This window comes from Cetorhinus maximus, chromosome 14 (genome assembly GCF_964194155.1).
Source record: "Cetorhinus maximus chromosome 14, sCetMax3.hap1.1, whole genome shotgun sequence".
Classification (NCBI taxonomy): domain Eukaryota; kingdom Metazoa; phylum Chordata; class Chondrichthyes; order Lamniformes; family Cetorhinidae; genus Cetorhinus; species Cetorhinus maximus.
This window is the reverse complement of record NC_135892.1, coordinates 56,450,279-56,472,241: the sequence shown is the minus strand read 5'-3', so window position 1 is coordinate 56,472,241 and position 21,963 is coordinate 56,450,279. Positions and strand designations below refer to the sequence as shown.

The following is a 21,963-nucleotide window of genomic DNA, read 5'->3' as shown; positions in this document are numbered from 1 at the left end:
AATTTGAAAGTCACTTTATCTGCAGACATGGGCCAGGATTTTCCCTGTGGGCTTCAGAACCCCACTATCATGGTCAAATGGGGTTTAGAAGCCCGCATTGTGTAGGGAGCAACCTTCTGGCTCCAATTTTCTCCAATTTGGCCAATTAATGGTCAGAGGGTGGGCTTGCTGTCCAATTATGAATGGCAGGCAGGTTCTTGAAGCTGGAGGACAAATAGGAGGCTCTCTAGCACTGAAGGAGGGGAAGCTGGCCTTTACAGGTAAATGAGAAAGTAGTAGCCCAAGATGGAGGCACCCTCTCTCTAACTTTTAATTGGAAAGTGGCCTCAACAGCCAGGGCACCACCGTGAAGCCAGACAGAAGGAACGTCATTAAAGTCTGCCTGGAGTCCGAGCCTTTTTGGTGTCCAGTCGGGTGGCTGCCTCCAGGCAGCTGCACGTTTCTCCGAAACTACCGGGGACCAGGAATTTTCCAGTCGGCCTCTGACAATAGGCCTTTAATGAGATCAATTGGCTATCTGCCGCTTTCAGGCAGTAGGCCTGTTGCACAACCCCCCCACCCCCATAACTATTCCACCCCCGGGAAAATGGCCGGGGGTGGGATGGACCTGGCAAACTAGCACGCTGGCCAGTGGTGCAAATTTATGTGCTTGCCCACCTCCGTGCCCGTCATCATTAGGATCTAAAAATTCAGCCCACGGTGTGGACTAAACGCAGCTTCTTGTTGGCGGCGAAGTTAACATTTAAAAATTTTTTATGCTGTAAAAGGCAAACATTCCACTGTGGATGAAAACTAAAACTCCTCTTTCACATTCCCAATGTATATCTGCTTTCCCATGGTTTTGTTTGGAGTCTGTAACTTTACAATTTGCTAAACTCTACAATGACTGGTGTCATCAAATTTTCTAATCATCAACATAAAAATCAGGAAACGTTAGGAAACAGGAAAACAAGCCCTTCCTTTCTGGTTAATCTTGACCTTTCCATCATATCCCCAAATCCACTTTTTCTCCAAAAACAGGTCCTGCTGTCTCTTGAATGCATTCATATCATTTTTTTCAATGGCATTCCTGAATAATTTACATCACCTTCTATGAAATGGTTCTCTAGTTCACAATTTATTTGATTTTATTAAACTTTTTATATTCCTTAGTTTTTGCTAGTTTGAACTATTTGTCTGGATCAAATACATCGACCCCTTTCATAATTTCAAAATCTTCTATTATGCTACTTCAAAAGACTCATTTACCCAATGAGAACAAGCCCAATAACAATAGCTAAAGATTAACTTTGGAAGAGGAAGACCATTTGGTCAATATTATTGCATCCATCCAAAGGTTACCATTACACCATTATTTTTCACATTACGTGAGACATTTTCCTTCTACTACTGTCTCTGGGAGTCCATTCCATGTGTTGAGATCTTCAGTCCTTGCAAACTACTGTCCCATCTCCCTTTCCGCTTTCCTCTCCAAAGTCCTTGAATGTACTGACGTCTCCTAAATACATGCACATCTTTCCTGTAATGCATGTTTGAATTTTCCAATCCTGTTCCCATTCCTGCAACAACACTGAAACAGTACAAACCAAAGCCTTAAATTATTCCCTTCGTGACTTGTGACCATGGTACTCAATAGTTCCACATACTGCTGGACCTCTGTCTATCCTTTGACATGGTGGACCACACCATTATCCTCCAAAGCTTTTTCTTCATTGTTTAGTTCTGTGGAATTGCTCTCACTTGGTTCCACTCTTACCAATTGAGTGTACCAACAACACTTGTAGCAATGGCTTCTTTTTCTTCTCCAATGCCCCCAATGATCTATTCTTGTCACATTCTTCTACATGCTGCCCTTTGGCAATATCAACTGCAGACTTGGGGTTAGATTCCATAAGCAAGCTGACAACACCCAGGTCTACTTCTCCACTACCTCTCTAGATCTCTCCAGCAACTGTGCTGTCAAACAGATTGCCTTTTATCCATTCTTTGAAAAGTGACAATTTCTCTCCCTGTTTATCAGATGTGTAAAGCCATCAACTTTAGCCTATGCCACAAACTTTGTATCATCACCATTAATTCCATTTCTCTCCTATGTCATTGTATCAAGCTGAACCAAACTGTAATTTTGTTGTCCTATTCAACCAAGAGTTGGACTTCCACCCACACACATTGTAATGGAAATTGCTATTTCCTTCTCTAATATGTTATTCACAGCCTCAGCCCATCTGCTGCAGAAGCCCATGCCTCAGCCCATCTTGCTGCTGATACACTTATGTCACTTCCAGATTCGATTATTCCAATGTTCTGCCATTTTTCAACCCTCATAAGCTTTAGCTCATCCAAAATTCTATTGTCTGTATCCTATCCAGCAACAGTTCTCACCCACCATTACTCACCATTGGCTTCAGCACCCCAAAACCTCAAAATTAAAATTCTCATCCTTAAGTTTTAAGCCTTATGACCTTGGCCCTTCTTAGCTCCATAATCTCTCCAGCCTTACAACCATCCACTCCCAAACTTTGTTCTTTTGTCTGTCTCTTTGTGCACCCCTCTTCACACCACCACTGCCAGCCTCGCCTTCAGCCATCCAGAAGCCATGTTCTAAAGTTACCTCTCAAGTCCTCCTCCTCTCCACCTCTGTATCCTCCTTAAGAATCTCCTTAAACCTACCACTTTAACCCTTCTAATATGTTCTTTTAACGTCCATTTCTCATCTGCTTATGTTACTGTGGCAAAGTGAAACATTTTTCTACATTAAAGATACTATATTGCATATTGTTATTGCTGTTGCTGTTTGTGGGAAGAACTTCCTCATTTCAATCTTACATTTACTAGTTTGAACCTGTGCCCTGTTGCCCTCTTCTCACAATTTAGTTTAAGATAATTTTCCTTGTGGCACAGTGGGTAGCATCCCTACCTCAGCCATAAGCTGCGGGTTCGAATCCCACTCCCTTGGTGGCCATGGAAAATGCTTTCATAACGCAGCCAAACTTGTTGATTGCCAACTTGTAAATCCTTCCAATACATGTATGTCAGGCGGTAAGAGCAGAAGAGTCTCCTTGTCAGCAATGCTTGATGTGGAGTGGCGCCTCTTCAAGCTAGATGCTCTGGCTTTCAGCTAGCGACATGTCCCAGAAAAAGCCAGCTACAAAACCAGTGTCTATCGCTATGACCACTTAGGAAGGGTGAAATGACTACCCTTTTCTACCACTCCAGATCTGACCTTAACAGAGATTTTTTGTGAATTTAGAGAGAAGATGTGCTTTGCCAATACTGCAGGAGTCCCAATATTTATACTTTCAGGTTATAAAGAATTAGTCAGACAGGTTTTCTGAGTTTAAACAAAATACCAGATAGATTTATTGAAACTATTTCCCAAATTTTAAAAAAAATACTAGATAGATCGCAATCACCATTCATACATCACACACACACTAGCATAGATGGTAGAATAAGAGGATAAGCTTGAAGACTTTTTCTCTTACAGTCAGTGAAGAAGATAAAACAAAGGAGTATACGATTAGCTGTTCTTTGGCTGGTTTCGATGCAGTGATTCATGTTGCGGCCATTTTGTCCAGTTATCTTCCTGGAGCAAACTTCCACACTTTATTCCCAAAAGATCTTGATTTGCAGTAGATTTTTCTTTTCAGGATGGTTACTTTGCAAATCTGGGCATAATACTTGAGGGTAAAAGCAAGAGCAAGAGGAAAGAGCTGCATTGCAGCCTTTCAGTATAGCATTCTGATCTGTGAACTCTGGCTTGGTAAACAGTTCTTAAAGTCCTGCTGGCTCCAGAGGAATTTGATTAATCCATATCTGCTGCCGTCATTGTTTTTAGAACAAGTAACTGCATTTTGATGTCTCATCTCAGAAACTTTTGAAAGGTTTCAGGATAGTGTAAAAGCCAATAGGGGATGGGGGTTCTTTCACGCTCCCCAGGGGGAGTGTCTTTTCCTTTTCATCCCACTTTGTGGAATTCAAGTTTGTATATTGTAGCTGGCTGGCAGTCATCCATTTTCTGAATAGGATTACACTTTATTGTTTTTTAAAATCCAGCCAGAAAAGAATTAGAAATTGTATCTTTTCTTTTAAATGAAAAAAAAGCACATCCTGGTAACACTATGGACACAAGGCATCTTCTGGGCAGAATTTTGACGTCGGCGAGCTGGGGGCGGGCCCCGCTCGCTGACGCGAAAATGACACGGGATGACGTCGGGAGGGACCCCCGACATCATCCCGCCCCATTTAGATATTCAGGAAGGCGGGCAGATCAGCTGTCTGCCCGCCGACCTGTCAATTGCCAATTGAGGCTATTGACAGGATAATTAAGGCAACTAAAGGCCCTGCCTGTCCAACCTTGGCGGGCAGGCCAGGAACCCCAGCGGGCTTCTGAAAAAACATGAAACCTCATCCACCGGCTGGATGAGGTTTCATGTTGGTTTTAAAAAACCTTAATAAATTTTCTGTGATATTTATTAACATGTCCCATCTTGTGCGACATTGTCACATGAGGGCGACATGTTAATAAATTTTTTTATTTTTCTATTTTTAAAGTTTCAAACAATGTCAGCGCTCTCCCTGAGGCAGCACTTAGTCTCAGGGAGATGTGCAATCTTTCGCACGCATGTGCGAAAGAGCGCACTCTGGCAGTTGGGGAATCTCCCCCCCCCCCTCCCCACATAGCGCTTCCCGTCGGGCGGCAAGCTGGGCGGGCCTTAAGTGGCCCGCCCACTTAAAATGGCAGCGGCGATCGGCTGTCCACCCGCCGCCAAGCCGGTGGGGCCCGCCCGCCCATCAAGGGCAAAATTCTGCCCTCTAAGTCTAAATGATTTTTCAGATTTACCTTATCCAAACTTTTAATCTTCCTATCTTTCATACGTTTATAAGATCTCCTTTGAGACACCTCCTGTCAAAGATGAAAAACCAGATTTCTCAAGTCTTTTTCAAATACTAATCTATTTCATTTTCAAAAATTATACATAGTAACCTAACAACCCCCTGTATTCCATTCAGAACAAAGTTCTGTTGATTAATCAGTGCCACCCTGGCCTGAAGACAGTGGATCAAAGCATTCTCTCCGGTTTTTCATTGTTTTGATATTATTTCCTTATTGAATCAGGGTGCAAACTTGTATGTGCATGGATTCCTTTTTGTTCTGCTGAGATAGGACATCCCATTGTTACAATCTGACACCTGAGACGAGGTGGCCTCTTTCAAGGTTGTGTTGGTGGTTTTTGTCTTCCTCTAAAGTGAATTCCAGCATGCATGTGAGACAATCCACCCGATAGCTAGATCAGAGATCAGCAGTACTCATCCAATGAGTGCATACAATCAAAGAGAAGACCCATCCTCAACTGAGTTCTGCTGCTAACAATATGCTCTACCATCCTTCCACATTATATCAAATGTAAATTTGGAAAAAAGTACAGCCAATTCCTCAGTAAAGATTAGTGGTTAAAAAAAACTCATCATTAACTGAGATTATACTTAGTCAAGGTTCACCTTTTAATTGTGTTATTGCAGCGCATGGGGAATTGCTTTTCCATAGGTTAATATTAAGCAACTTGCCCTTAGGAAATGTGTATATGAAGAGCTCTATCGTGAGAGCAAGCTGAATATTTGGTTCTGTAACAAAATCCAAAGTAGAAAAAAAAGGAAATTTGACAGAAGTGAAGCTGCAGCATCAAATCAAATGATATTAAGGTGGAGAGGAAGCACAATAGAAGGCTTGCAGTTATAGGGGATTAGGTAACTAGAGAGATTGAGGGTATTCCCTACAGTAAAAAATCAAGAGTCCAAAGGGTATGTTGGCAGGGTAAGGAATATCTCAAAGTAGCAGGGGGGAAGGTAGTGCATAGTGGCAATGTTACTGGATTAATAATCCAGAGGCCCAGGCTAATGGTCCTGATGCACTGGTTCAAAATTCATCACCTCAGCTGGTCGAATTTAAATTTAATTAATAAATCTGGAATTAAATGTTAGCCTCAGCAATGGTGACCATTAAACTATTGGATTGTCATAAAAACCCACCTGGTTCACTAATGCCTTTCAGGGAAGGAAATTCTTACCCAGTCTGGCCTACATGTGACTTCAGACCTTCACAATGTGGCTGCCTCTTAACTGCCTTCTGAAATGGCCCAGCAAGCCATTACAGAAAATTCGAGAAGCCCGGATCACCCGGCATCACCTGGAAATAACGACAGCACAACCTGCCCAGTTGATCCTAACTAACATCTGGGGCACTTGTGCCAAAATTGGGAGTATTGTCCCACACTAGTCAAGCAACAAGGCATAATCATACTCACCGAATCATACCTTATGACAAGGTATCAGCATCTTGCTAAGCTTTCTTTAACAGCACCTTCCAAACACACCACCTCTACCACCTAGAAGGATGAAGGTAGCAGGCACATGGGAACTCCGCCACCTATAAATTCTCCAAGCCAAAACCCATTCTGACTTGGAACTATATTACCATTCCTTGGTCAAAGTCCTGGTACTCCCTAATAGCATTGTGCGTATACCTATACCAGTTGGATTGCAGCAGTTCAAGGTAGCAGCGCACCGCCACCTTCTCAAGGGAAATTACAGATGGGCAACAAATGCTGATCTTGCCAGCAATGCCCACGTCTCACTGAAGTGTTAAAAAAAAGTTGGAAAGCAACTCAGAAAGGGAAGGGAGAAAATCAGCTATTGTAGTCCATGTTGGAATCAATGACATAGGAAGAAACAGGGAGGTGATCCTGCTAAGGGAATATCAGGGGCTTGGAGTTAAATTAAAAAATTGCACCTTAAAGATGGCAATATCTAGATTACTACCAGAGACACGTGCTAATTAGCATAGGGGTAAACAGTTTAGGAAAGTAATTTAAAAGCAAAATACTGCGGACGCTGGAAATCTGAAACAAAAACAAAAAATGCTGGAAAAACTCATCAGGTCTGACAGCATCGACCTTTTGCAATCTCTCCTTTGCCTCCACCTATCACTGGCCTTCTATCCAGCTTCATCTGTCCCACCCCCCTTAAACAGTATATATTTCACCACATTTCTACTTTTCTTTAGTTCTGAAGAAGAGTCATCTGGACTCGAAATGTTAACTCTGTCTTTCTCTACACAGATGCTGTCAGACCTGCTAAGTTTTTCCAGCAATTTTTGTTTTTGCTTAGGAAAGTAATTGCCTGGCTGAAAGGCAAGATATGGGAAAGAGGGGCTCCGTTTCAGGAATAAGCTATACCACTGGGACAGGCTGAAGCTGAACAGAGCTGGGACCAAGCCACTAGTGGAAAGAATAAATAGGAATATAAAAGGACTTTAAACCAATAAAGTGGAGGGAGAGTTCAGGTAAAAATAATAGCAACCTAAAGATAAGAGAAAGGCTCAGAGCAAAGGTTAAGGTACAAAAAGTGACAAACAAAATATGAAAGACATATTAAATTGTTATAATGACAATGTACAGAGTATCATCAACAAATGATTTGAGAAAAATACACATCACATTTGGGCAGAGAAGGGAGAGTTGCATAACTAAGACTTTTGTACACAAAAGCATGCAGCACAAAACAAGTGAGTTATAAGCAACAGTTCAGCTTAAATGTATGATAGAGTAGCCATTAGAGAGACTGGCTACAAGCTGAGAATAATTGGAAGATAAATATGCCACAACAACAACTTATACTTATAATGCAAATTTAATGTAATAAAATGCCCCAAGGCGCTTCACTGGAGCTATATAAAACAAGCATGACACCAAGCTACATAAGGAGATATTAGATTAAATAGCCAAAAGCTTAGTCAAAGAGATAGGTTTTAAGGGGTATCCTAAAGTGAGGTAGAGAGGCAGGGAGATGTAGGAAGGGAATTCTAGAGCTTCCACCATCAGTGGTGTGGAGTGTTTAAAATTAGAGATGCTTAAGAGGCCAAGATTGGGAAAGAGCAGATATCTGAGTGTTCTGGGCTGAAGTAGGTTACAGACGTAGTGGGGGCAAAGCCATTGAGAGATTTGAAAACAAGGATGAGAATTTTAAAATCAAGACATTGCTTGACTAGGAACCAATGTAAGTCAGCAAACACAGGTGTGATAGGTGCATGTGATGCAAGTTAGAGCACCGGTAGCAGCACAGATAACAGCATGTCCTCAAATTTATGGGTGTAAACCAGCCAGGTCTGCACTGGAATAGTCAAGTCTAGAGGGAACTGTCATGAAGAGATATTAATGTGTATAATGTTATTTGAAATTATTTTTAAATTGGAATTGTAGTAGGGTCTGTGTGCGCGTGTGTCTGTGGTTTAACTGGATTAAAGCCAGCTAGTCTGGGCGCTTTGATGTTTCGTAGTTTTGAGATGTTAATTAGATAAACGTAAGGAGGAGAAGGTAAAGTGTACATTAGCATTTGTTGAATAAAGCATTCAAGAGTGGGAGTAAAATCTTGCACCTAGCTGGGAGACACCAAGCATTGTGTTTAATTTACTAATAAAATTGGTGGAATGAAAGGATTATTGTTAGGAGAGGTAAAATTAAAACTAGTAATACAATGCAAAATTTACATTAAAAGGGAAAGCTAGGTATAAACCAAGAGGAGTTTGTGTGTGTGAAGCAGAGGCATGTAAGATGTAAGCAGCTTGTAAGCCCTACAACTGTGTCTGCAAGGGAACCAAATTGCAAGGGACCTCATTTTGAATTCGTAAGGTCAAATGTACTTTGCCTGGTGTCAGTTCAAAGTCCAAGGGTTATTATTGCCTTGGTGAAGATTTACCTGGGAGTGATTCATTTGGGGATTTGTTTAAAAGTTATTATGCTAATAATTTGTAGACACGTGTATGTATTTAATTAGTTGTTAAATTAATAAATGTTTAACTTTATTATACATAAAAAAAACCTTGAGGCTTGGTGGTCTTACTACTGAATTGAGAGCTGAATCTCAAACATACCAATTGAAAAAAGCAAAATACTGCGGATGCTGAAAATCTGAAACAAAAACAGAAAATGCTGGAAAAACTCAGCAGCTCTAACAGCATCTGTGGAGAGAAAGGCAGAGTTAACGTTTCAAGTCTGTATGACTGTGAAGAATGCTCTGAAGAGTCATACAGACTCGAAATGTTAACTTTGTCTTTCTTTCCACAGATGCCGTTTGACTTGCTGAGTTTTTCCAGCATTTTCTGTTTTGATACCAATTGAAAACATAGGTTATGACATTTGTTCAAGTTTCCCTCTGGGATTTAAACAGCTCAACCTTTACCAACTGCTGTGGCATAACAGAACAAAGGCATGAATATGGTCTTCAGTGTAGATAAGCTGAGGCAGAAGCAAAGTCACATGATGTCATGGAGGTGGGAATAAGAGGATGTCTTAGTGATGGTGCAACAGACTGGAAGCTTACCTCAGGGTTACAACAACAAGGTTGTGAACAATCTGATTTAGTCTCAGATGCTAGGGAAAGGGATGGCACCAGTAGCTGGGGAATGAAGTTTGGAACAGGGACTGAAAACAAACAAACCAAAATGTCTGCTCATCCAGTACTGGATATTGGATAAGTAGTCTGATAATTTAGTAACAGTGGAGGAATCAAGAGGTGTAGTGGTGAGGTAGAGCTGGGTCTCATCAGAGTGCCTGTGAAAAATAACACCGCACTTTTGGATGATGCCACTGAGGGGCAGCATGTAGAGGAGAAATAGGAGGGGCCGAGGATAGATCTGTGGGGGACACCAGAAGTAATGGTGCAGGAGCAGGAACAGAAGCCACTGCAAATGATACTCTGGCTATGATTAGGTAGATAAAAATGGAACCAGGTGAGAGCAGTCCCACCCAGCTGGATGACAGTGGACAGGTGTTGGAGGACAGTGTGATCAGCCATGTCAAAGGCTGCAGACAGGTCAAGAAGGATGAGGAGGGATAATTTATCTTTGTTGCAGTCACATAGATTGTAATTTGTGACTTTGATAAGTGCCATTTTGGTATTTTTCCAGGGGTTGGATGGACACAAACATGGAGCTCCAGGAAAGGTGGAAGGTGACAACACCTTTAAGGGCGTTGAAGAGGAAGAGGAAGTTGGAGATGGGGTGGTAGTTTACAAGGGCAGTGTGGTCAAGGGTTTTGTTCTGTGGAGAGGGATGATAACACCGATTTAAAGGAGAGAGGGACAATACCTGAAGAGAACTGTTAACAATAATGCTAACACGGGGGCCAGGAAGGGAAGCTGGATAGTCAGCAAGTCGTGGGAGTAGGGTCAAGGAAGCAGAAGGTGGGTCTCATAGACAAGATGAGCTTAGAGTGGGCATGGTGGAGGAGGTGGGGAGATAGGAGAGAAACTAGAGAAAGATGCAGGTTCAGGGCTAAAGCAGGGGGAGCTTTGGAGAAAGCTTGCCCTGGTGGACTAATGGAAAGGGGAGATAGGACAGAGGCAGCTGATCAGATGGTCTCAATCTTAGTGAAAAAGAAGCCCATGAGCTCCTTACACATTGTTGGAGATGAGGGTGGAGATAACAGGGGAGAATGGTTTAAACAGGTGGTTTGCAGAAGAGTAAAGAAGCCAGGGTTATTTATGCATTCCAGGATGTTTACAGGCTAAAAGATCTTTAGAAAGGCCAGGGAAATTGGGAAGAGCAGCAATATTGATAAAAGAGACAACTACTGTGGTACAAAATAAGAGATTTCAGTAAGGATGAGCAGGCAGTGGAAATACATTGATAAAATTAAGGAATAAAGGATGAAGCTCTATGGTGTGAGTTGTTTACAGGAAGAATTGATAAAGGGAATCATGTAGCCTGCTCCTGCTCCAATTTCTTATCAAAACAATGCAGTTACAATTTTAATCTTCACATAGGCTGGGAGAAGTGGGACAGCTCAAATTGTAAAAGCAATAACTTTATAGACTGCATCTGGGTCAGCTTTCTGGAACAATGGGGGTAATTTTAAGTTGGAAGAATGCATGGAGTTGGGTGTGGATTAAGTTGGACAGAAATGCAATCGTGTCTATTCAGGTGCAGCCTGTCCCAATGAGATAACTCCTTCCCAAAATGGAACATCTCTTTCCCACACCTCTCATTCCAGCTCCTACCTGCTGAATTCTGCATTTCATTCCAATGCTTTAAGCTGTATGCCACAATCCCTTCATGATGTCAACTGACATATGTTAACTGTTTAATTACAGCAATATTGACATGGGAGTTCATGGCTTCCTGGAGCTCGCCAGTGAAAACAAGGTGAGTATAGTAACAATGAAGGGGTTGAAACATGATAAGGGAAAAATGTCAGTAAGAATTCAGTTCTTAGAGTTGCTTTCTTACCTGCTTGTAGTGTGTGTAAACTGTTCCATATACATGCTGAGTGGATAATTTACATACTTTGGAGGTGTCAAGTACATCTTAAGAGATCTGACATATCAGATCAGATCTGCTACTTAGACAAAAGCAAAAAACTGCGGATGCTGGAAATCCAAAACAAAAATAAAAATAAAAATACCTGGAAAAACTCAGCAGGTCAGCCAGACCTGCTGAGTTTTTCCAGGTATTTTTATTTTTGTTCTGCTACTTAGACTGTTGGATCAGACTTCAGATGAGGACCAAGATAACTAGCACCAGCAGCCTGGTGTTCACAGATCAGCAGCTCCACAGAGAGAGGTGTCAGCAGAAAGGTGCAACGTGCAGGAGGTCATACATGGCACACAGGGTCCAAAGCAGAGGATAAGCTTCCTTGATATGGGAGTATACCAGTGTGCAAGGAGGCTCAGAGTGTTGTGTAAGATGAAGGCAGATGTTTATAGACCTGCTGCGGTAAGACCCACTGCCAAATGAACTTTACTGATGGCTGACAAAGTCACCATTGGCCTCAACATTTTTGCCTCTGGATCCTTCCAGGAACCTGTCAAGACACATTTTCAGGATCTTGCAATTGGCAACAAATGCATTAACAAGTGACTGCTGGTTTGTTTGCCAGGGCCACTAATTTTATTAGCTTTGCCTGTGATGATGCCAGTCAGAATGAGTAGGCAAAATCAAAACAGAAAATGATGGAAAACCTCAGCAGCTCTGGCAGCATCTGTGGAGGTAGAGAAACAGAGTTCACATTTTGAGTCTGTATGACTTCTTCAGAGCAGGCGATTCCCAAAGGTGTAGGGGACCATCGACTACACACAGTTATGCACATGATTCCTGGGCAGCGACCGTGATGCTTTCATCCTGTGGCAACCCACCCTTCCTGATCTTGTTTGCATTTTGAAGCAGAGTTTCCTGCTGGCTTCTCAGAGACAAGGGATATCCCACTTAAAATGGGAATGATGATACCTCTCAGAAATCTGAAGAATGAGACTCAGGGTGACACAACGAATGCCATATGACCACTGGATGTATCATTGAACAAGACGTGGCATGCTGAAGATGAGCTTTAGGTTCCTGGACAGATCTTGAGGTGCCTTCAGTACTAACCAGCCAGGGTCTCCATAATGGTCATGACGTGTTGCGCTCTGTTCAACATTGTGCAGCAGCAAATTTTGAACATACAGGAGGAACAAGGTGTAGGGCATAGATCCACTTTAGATAATTCTGAGGACAAAGATGAGGAGTTGGAAAATGATGCAGGCATTGTAACTCCAGCAGTGCATATTGCTGGTTGGGAGGTCCTCATTATTGTGAGGTTCACTTAGATGGGTGCACTGGTGGAACCTAACAGCCACATGCAAAAACCACTTTGTGGGAAACCTGGACCACCTCTTTGGAAGATAAAAGACACGAATGAGTACTGGGAGGGTGAGAATGCTTGAAGTTATCATTATGCACATGATCATATTTCAGCAGCTGTTGACATCACATCAACGTAAGTGAATGTTGTATGCCAAGTGGCTGTAAGGAGAGGAAGAAGGGACCTAAGAAGAATAGTAATGGCATTGTGTTGAACGGATGGATGGAGAGCATTTGTTGAGGGTAACTATGAGGGATATGCTTTAAAATTCAACCCAATATGTTTTAGCAGTGACAATGGAACAGGTCATTCTAGATTTAGTGATGTTAGTTAACAAATTGATGGTCTGGGAACATCTTGTGAACAGTGGTTATAATATGATTGAATTTGATATTAAGTTTGTGATGAAGGAAAGCCGTAGGGAAATTTTGACAGTGACAGACATAAATTGGCCATGGTAAACTGGGCTGAGCTGTCGATGAATAAAAAAACAGTGGAAGGTATTCAAAAAGGTACGTGGTGCAATAAAAGATCAATGTATGCCCTAAAAGGCAAATGCTCCACTTAAACAACAATAGTCAACAAATAAGGCCAGATTATAGTAACAAGCTAAAAGAAATGTCTTATATAAATGGAAGTAGAAGTTGAAATCCAATAGAGTAGGAGAGCTACAAAAAGCAAAGGGTCACAAATAAAGTATTAGGAGATGCAAAAAGGGAATATGAAAAAAACTTGCAAAGGATATCAAAGATAATAGTGAAAGTTATAATAGATATAACAAGAATGGCGAAGGGGAATGTTTGTCCTTTAAAGACATACAGGCGGTTCTGTCATTGACACTAAGGAAAAGGAGGATTTGTTAAATGAGTATTTTGTACCTGTCTTCACAGTGAGAAAGCAGGAAAAAAACCAGTGGTACAGGGAAACTAAAAATAAACAAGAGGAGCTTATTAGATTTAATAGAAGTTAAAAAATGGTACTAAGCCAACAACTGTTACCAGTGACCTCCGGCAACAAAATCTACCAGCGAACTGAGATCTCACGATAGTAGCAACATCTCCTACATCTGAGCGCATCTACAAAACCAGATAATCCAAATTGGCTGCAATATTTAAAAATCTACGTCTCCAGGACAATCAAAGCTCACAGCTTAAATAGTTAAATACTTTTGGATTCGGAAAAGGCATATCCTCATGAAAAATAAACTTAAACCTTTGTTGTGACCAACTGAGATTGAATAGAGTGAAGCCAGTTCACCCCTTCTCACCTGGTCATAACAGGATGTATTTGCCTTGCCTGGGGCACAGCACAGATTCACCAGAATGCCACCAGGGCTTACAGGCTTAAAAATTAGGACGGGCTGAATAAGCTTGGCTTGTATCTTCTTGAGTATAGGAGTTTGAGCAGCGATCTAATTGAAGTGTTTAAAGTGTAAAAATAATTTGATAGAAAGGATATAGATATTTCCTCCGTTGGAGGAATCCAAAAAAAAGGAGGCATAATCCTAAAATTAGAGCAAGGTCACTCAGGGGTGAAATCAGGAAGCACTTCTTCACACAAACATGATAGAACTATGGAAGTCTCTCCCCAGAAAGGTTGTGGATGCTGGGTCAATTGAAAGTTAAGACTGGATTTGATAGTTTTTGGTAGAGTGAGGATATCAAGGGATAGGGATCAAAGGCAGGTAGATGGAACTAAGATACAGATCAGCAATGATCTAATTGAATGACAGAAAATGTCCATGCAGCTGAATGGTCTACCCCTCTTCCCATGTGGAGAGGACCAACAAGTTTACATTTATAATCCAGAACATACTCTGAAATGCTAAACTTTACAAAAACGTGATTACTAGGATCAGTTACACAGGTTCAAGATTGAATCAAAGATATGCAAATATACTTGTCAATTGGTACTACATTTCAACATTAGCAGTTCTTTTTAAGATCCTTGACTGACAGTCTTTCCCTCCTACATTTGGTACCTAGAAGAACCAGGTTTTGAATAAGGTTGGGGGCAGATATGAGAGAGGAACTAGCAACTTTGTAATAGGTTCTGCAAAAATAAAACAGAGGGATTAAAATCCTGCCCTGCCCCCTCCACCAAAAAACGTATGTGAATTTTTTTATTTAGTAACCTGGCTAAGACGTTTTGTAATCTATGAATCTAACACTGCACATTTTATAAATAAATAGGTGCAATGCAATTTTTTTCAATAACAGGGAAGCAAAATACAGAGAGATGCATTTGCAAGACTTACCTTAGAAGGGTGGTGATAAGATCAGTTTTTATACTTGATTCTATAGAATCGAAAGCTACTGTACAAAGAACCTAGAAGGAAAGGTAAATCATATGAAGACTATGTTTGCAGTACTTCAAATAAAAAATTGTAAAAATGCGACAAACATATTTTGATGAAATTTCTGGACATAAGTTTTTTTCCCCATCTCACCAATTTCCTACCTTCGTATCCTAAAGGTGTGAAATCTTTGCTGGAGTACAGGGTTTAAGAGGTGTTGATTGTCCTCTGCTATCTCACCAAGCGTAGCCCATACTTCAAGTGTAAGCCTTAGAAGTCTAGTCCATCTATTTTATTCAAGGATGCATCACAGCCAAGCCTAAGACTGTTATTTCCCAACAGCCATACATGCACATATGTAGCAGGAGTTAGTGAATAGCTATCTAGAGTATGATCCCTGGTCGATTGTTCATTCTCAGCATTTGAAGCTGATCCCAATGGGAAGAGCTCTCCACTGGCCTCACTTGAGGTCAACACAAACCGGGGTCCAAACCTGGAACTCTCAGTTTTTATGGTTTGGCCGATCTGGATGAGCCCACTGAGCCATTAAGAGTCAAAATAATGTTATTTTACAATTCAAGGATACCACCTGCAATTAAAAAACTTTTATTGATTGCAGCAAGACAATATCCATGTTGTTGATTTGGCTGAATTATTATGCAACAAAACATTTGCTGAAGTCAGTAAAAATATGTTGTAACAATACAGATTGGACAGTAACTATAGCCTAATCCTGTATATGGTTTACTCAATATTCCTCAATAATTTACCAAGGAAGCAAATTCTACTGGAGGTCACGGTGACAGAGGAGGAAACTCTGTCACGAGATGGGTTCAAAATTGATAAGGAAGAAGTGTTGGATAAACAGTCGGTACTGAGGGCAGAATTTTACGACCTGTGGGTGAGCGCTCGCCTGACCCAATCGGGCGTAAAATCGCGCTAGGAGATGTTGGGTGAGCGTCCCGACATCATCCTGCGCTCGCGCGATATTTCGCTCGGTGGGCGCATGCAAAAGCATTAATGGCGCAATTGCCTCCGATTTTTCGTGGCTCATCCAACCTTATCGGCCAGGCAGACTTTGCATTTTTCATCAAACCTCATCCAAGGCAGGATGAGGTTTCTGTTATTAAAATAAAAAAAAATCTGTGGACAGTATTTTTATCATCTATACGTTCAGGTGCCCAATTGTGATGCTTGGACATTTTTTTTCCTGATTTTCATAACCTTATTTCATGGTTATCAGATCTGTAGCTCCCTGAGGCAGCTCTCTGCCTTCAGGGAGCTTTCTCTCAGCGCTCGCCCGCAGAAATGTCATCTTGCACTCTCCTCCTGCCCCCACCCTGGCAGTGCTGAGCTTTTCAGCACGCGTTTCACACTGGCTGGCCGTTAATTGGCCAGCCAGCGTGAAATCATAGTCGGCGGTCCGTTTCCCGACCACCCCTGGGCCCGCCCATCGAGTTGAAAATTCAGGTCTTAAAATTGACATGGCACCGGGGCTGGATGAGATGCATCCAAGGATTTTGAAGAAAGTGAGGGAGGAAATTGCAGGGGCCCTGGCCATAATCTTTCAGTCTTCCCTAGACTCACAGGAGGTGTCAGAGGACTGGAAAATTGCAAACATAATGCCCTTGTTCAAAAAAAGGTTGCAAGGATCAGCCCAGCAATTACAGACCAGTCAATTTAACTCCAGTGGTGGGGAAGCTTCTAGAGACAATTATTCGGAATAGAATTAGAGTTCACATGGAAAAATGTGGGTTGATTAGGAAGAGCCAGCATGGATTTCTAAAGTGGATATCATGTTTAATTAACTTGCTGGAGTTTTTTGAAGGGGTAGCAGAGAGGGTAGATGAGGGTAATGCTATTGACGTGGTGTACATGGACATTCAAAAGACATTCGATACAGTGCCGCACAACAGACTTGAAAGAAAAGTTCTAGCTCATGGTATAAAAGGGACAGGAGCAACATGGATACAAAACTGGCTGAGTAATAGGAAACAGAGGGTAATGATCAATGGATATTTTTCGGGCTGGAGGAACGTTTGTAGTGGAGTTCCCCACAGGTCGGTATTGGGACACTTGCTTTTCCTGATATATATAAATGATCTTGGTGTGCAGGGGACAATTTCAAAGTTTGAGGAAGATACGAAACTTGGAAGCATTGTAAACTGAGGAGGGCAGTATAGAACTTCAAAAGGACATAGACAAGTTGGTGGAGTTTATAGGTAGATGGCGGATGAAGTTCAATGCGGAGAAGTGTGAGGTGATGCATTCTGGTAGGAAGAACATGGAGAGGCAATATAAAGGGGTGCAATTCTTAAGGGTATGCAAGAGCAGAGGGACCTGGGCGTATATGCGCATAGATCATTGAAGGCGGCAAGAAAGGTGGAGAGAGCAGTTAATAAAGTAATACAGTATCCTGGGCTTTGTTAATCGGGGCCTAGAGTAATAGAGCAGGGGTGTCATGGTGAGCTCATATAAGACACTATTTAGACCTCAGCTGGAGTATTGTGTACAGTTCTGGGCGCTACACTATAGGAAGGATGCAAACGCATAGGAGAGAGTGCAGAAGAGGTTTACAAGAATGGTTTCAGGGATGAGACATTTCAGTTACAAAGATAGATTGGAGAGGTTGGGACTGTTCTCCTTGGAGAGGAGCAGGCTAAGAGGAAATTTAATAAAGGTGTTCAAAATAATGACGGGGCTGGAAAGTGTAGGCAGGGTCATAAAAAGATTGAAACTGAGGGGGCACAAATTTAAAGTGATTTGCAAAAGAAGCAAATGTGATGTGAGAAAAAACTTTTTCACACAGCGAGTAGGTCGAGTCTGGAATGCACTGCCTGGAAGTGTGGTGGAGGCAGGTTCACTTCAGGAATTCAAGAGGGCAATAGATGATTATTTAAATAGAAACAATGTTAGGAACTAGAGATAGTTTGATTTGTATTTCTGTATTTGTGTTAAGAAAGGTCAAATGGAGCTTTAGTTTTACTTTAAAAGGCTGCTTGCATTTTTAATGAGAAGTTTAAGACCCCTATAAAGTAAAAGTAATCACACGGGTAGAAAGAATAGTGCTGTTGCCTAGCAACGGGGGGGCGGGGGCGCGGGCGGGTGGGTGAGAGATTGGCAGATTCTCCCACAGACATACGCACAGAACTAAAGAAACCGCAGTTTTAATTTCAGTTGAAGTGAGGACCCCAGAGAGACTGGGCACTGGGAGCGGGAACTGCAGATTTCCCAAAAGAACAAAAAAGGTCCCAAATGGAGAAAAACCCCAAAAATCCAGGTGAATGGGAGAGGGGAAAGTCCAAAGGACATGAACCTGGGAAAAGGTCCTGTTAAATGAAGTTAAGAGTGAGGGGCAGAGAGAAAGGCTCCAAGCTTCACATTTAAAGTGAGAGCAGCTTGCAAGAAGCAAGAAGATTCAAAGAAACAACTGAAGGTCTGTAATTCTTTGCTATGGGCATGTGAAGCAGTGGTGTACTGTTATGGCTGAGTTGGTGAGAGTGAGTGCATGGAAGACAGCTTGAATGCATGTGGTGACCCAGGGAAGAGGAACATCAGAAGGAGAGTTTGAAGTCCTGGAGGCGAACTCTAGTGAAAGGTGTCTGAGAGAAAACGTCAGTTGGGAGAAGATTCCAAGACGAGGTCTCAGAGAGTGGAGATTGGAAACCCTCGTGTGAAGGACGGAATTCAGTGAGACTGGTTAGCTCACAGTGTGACAAGCGTTTGGGGTGAGTTGAAGAGAGATCCATAGCATCTGATTGAGGTGACATCAGTTACTTTGTTTCAGAATGTAGTGTGTCTGATCACAGGGTGCCATAGGTGTACATGGATTTTGTATTTACTGTGAACATTAAAGTATAAGATAGCTTTTATAACTTATGTTATCATTACAAATCTGTATACATCTGTAGTGGTATAGTTGTGGATGAAGGAGTACTGTAATATAGTTCATCTTTTCTCGTTGAATAAATATTTTATTCTTTTGTTAAAAGTTCATCAGCTGACTCCTGTGCCTCTGTTCAGTAGCTACTCTCCACGTATCTACACAAATAAGTTAAATTTAGGATCTATCAAGCTGGGCTCCACTCTGGGATCAGGCTTTCCAGGGGTAATCTCAGCTGGGATCATAACAATGTGCAGAGTTATGGGGAAAAGGCAGGAGAATGACACTAAATCATAATGCTCATTTGGAGAGCCAGTGCAGACACGATAGGGCAAGTGGCCTCTTTCTGCGTCATAACAATTTGCACAAATTCAAATTAACATAAGTAATACAGCAATGCAGAAATATGGTGCTCAAAAAATTCAAACTTTCAGGTCAGATAATCCAAATTAGCTTTGAGCAGTGTACAGTAAAACAAATGTTATGTAGTTGGCATGCACGTGTATCGGCAACGGTATACTTTTCTCCAGGATGCAATTTTAGTTAAGTTTATTCAATACCTGTGTCTGTCCCCTCTGAAATAGTGCAGATCCATGAAGAGGTTTATACATATCAACGTCACAATTGATGTTCCTAAGCGATCTTAAGTCTCTACCATCACATCTGTAATACAATGGAAGGTGTTAAACTTTTGGAGATTTGAACAACATTTCAACATTAAAACTAAGGTTACAATATAATTTTTCTAAGGCTATTATGAATCAGTTCTTTATATTTTTCTAATTATACCTGACAATATTCACTTAAGTTCAGAGAATAATTTTTAACCTATTACATGATAAAATACACAACTCCTTTCTGATAAAATCAACGTTATGCCAAGAACCCTAAAGGCTAACCAAATCATTTAGTAATGAAAGCAGCAGTTTGAAGAGAGTGGGCCTGGTACAATGTTTTATTTATTTTTATTTTAGTTTTTACAACTGTAAATTTCAACTATGGAACGTGGGTTGAAATTCAGTCTAGACAAAACAATTACCTAAGATCTCATGTTACAAATTTGTACTTCCAGACAGTTTTGTTCTGTGCCAATGAGAATTAATTTCTTAATGTCAAAGTAGTAATTTGATGAACATCAAGCGACGATTAATATTCTACCTAGTTCTAGAATACTTGTTTTTCTTTTTAAATCATTCCTTTCTTTTATTTGATTTTGGGCTGTGGGCCCTAGGAATCAATCATGTAATGTGGAACTGTGGTCACGTGTAGCTCAGACCAGTAGTAGGTTTCCTTCTCCAAAGGGGTCATTAACGAATCAATTGTTTTCTATATAGAAATCCAGCACATTTCCTCGCCCTGTTCCTGGTGCCAGATTTGTTGAATTCAAATTTGCAACATGTCAATGCGGGATTAGCTTGCCCAGTAACATGGCCATGGGTTACCATACCTCATCACATAGGTCAGAATATTGCTGTCGGCATGCGGGGGCGGGCCCAACATGCCGATGCGCAAAATGACGCGCGATGATGTCAGGCATGTGTCCCAATGTCATCGCACACCATTTAGGTATTTTGTTCGGTGGGCATGCGTGCCGAACTGTCAACGGCCTATTAAGGCCATTAAAAAACCAATTAAATTTGTTAGCAATGCTGCCGGTCCAACCTTAAGGTTAGCGGGCAGGCAAAGAGCCCAAGCGGCCTTCGCATTTTTCAGGAAAACTCATCTATGGGCGGGATGAGGTTTCCTGAAGGTTTTATAAAATTATTAATTTTTGCACAATTTGCAAACATGTCACAGCTCACGTGACACTGTCACATGATGGGGCATGTTTAAATATTTTTTTCCTCCTTTATTAAAAAGTTTCACTCTCAACATAATCCCCCTGAGGCAGCTCCGTGCCTCATGCCTCAGGGAGATTGCTGCATTCTTTCGCATGCAAAGAGCGCAGGCCTCGACTCTCCCTCCTCCCCCCACTCACACAGATAGCGCTGAGCGCTACTGGCTGTGCGTCATGCTAGGCAGGCCTTAATTGGCCCGCCCATGTAAAATTGCGGCGCGCAGCCGATCGCGGGCGGTGATCAGCTCCACACCTGCTCCTGCCCAGCCCGCCAGACATAGGTAAGCTTCTGATCATATTGTCAGTATCTGCTCATCGTAACAAAATTTTGGCCAAGTGCAAAAGGAGGTTACCCACCAATTTATATGCAATGCCATTTTAAGATTATTTGGCAGGAGATGTGCAAAATAAAATGTTCTATAGTGGCATCCCCTCTATTTTATTCATCTGAAAGGGTAACATTTTACCTCTGCTCAGTATGTCTGCTGCTGACAAAGTCAAAAACAGGAAGTCACATTTGGCTACCTGAAGTCACAAACCTTGTGCATTAACTCACTAAATTTAACATTAATCAAATAATTACTAACTGAAAGACAAGCTAGTTATGTCAGCAGTGCAGCACAACTTTTGTAACAAATGACATGAGCAATGAAGCTCCGTGTCAGAAGAACTCAATGGCACCAAATTTAGTCCTGGAGTGGATTTATAAAATGTGTTATATTGCTTGTATCACAATTGTAGCACTATTTTCAAGACATGACCATTTATGTGGCATACCATTACAATGCTTGTAAATTGAAATGCCATATTTTAACCAGCGAAAACATTTTGCTGCTACAAAAGGGCATATACAGAGAAGTCCTGAATTGGTGTAGAGTGGTGAACTGTTCCTTTTCCAATATCTTTTGCATACAAATATGCAGCAATAAAATGTATCTTAACATCCATATAAATGATTCTTTTGAACGTATTATAATGTAGTAAAATAGCTAACAATTGAAACCAAATTAGAGAAATTTCTTACCTTAGATATTCATTCATAATAATATTTCGAAAAACTTCTTTGGAAACTACATTAAATGCCTCCATTACTTCATATGGTTCTGACTCAGAGAATTTATCTAGAAGAGAAAAGTGAACAAAATTTTGTTTTTCAGATTTAGGAACACATTATAGGGCTATTATTAGTTCAGGGAATACTTCAAAACCCATAGCTTAAAGTAGCAAAAATATTCTTTAAAAAGGAAATTGTTAATGTAAATGTTCCATGGAA

General features: G+C 41.3%; 1 protein-coding gene across 1 annotated transcript in view; it reads right to left on the bottom strand.

The window, feature by feature from the left end:
* pnpt1 (polyribonucleotide nucleotidyltransferase 1) overlaps positions 1–21,963 on the bottom strand; it is a 90,972-nt gene that overhangs the window by 36,298 nt on the left and 32,711 nt on the right. Inside the window, exons 12-14 of the mRNA XM_078556931.1 lie at positions 21,715–21,811; positions 19,414–19,516; positions 14,932–15,002 (exon numbers count right to left, since the gene is read on the bottom strand). Coding sequence (XP_078413057.1) covers positions 14,932–15,002; positions 19,414–19,516; positions 21,715–21,811 — 271 coding nt within the window. The remainder of the gene's footprint in view (positions 1–14,931; positions 15,003–19,413; positions 19,517–21,714; positions 21,812–21,963) is intronic.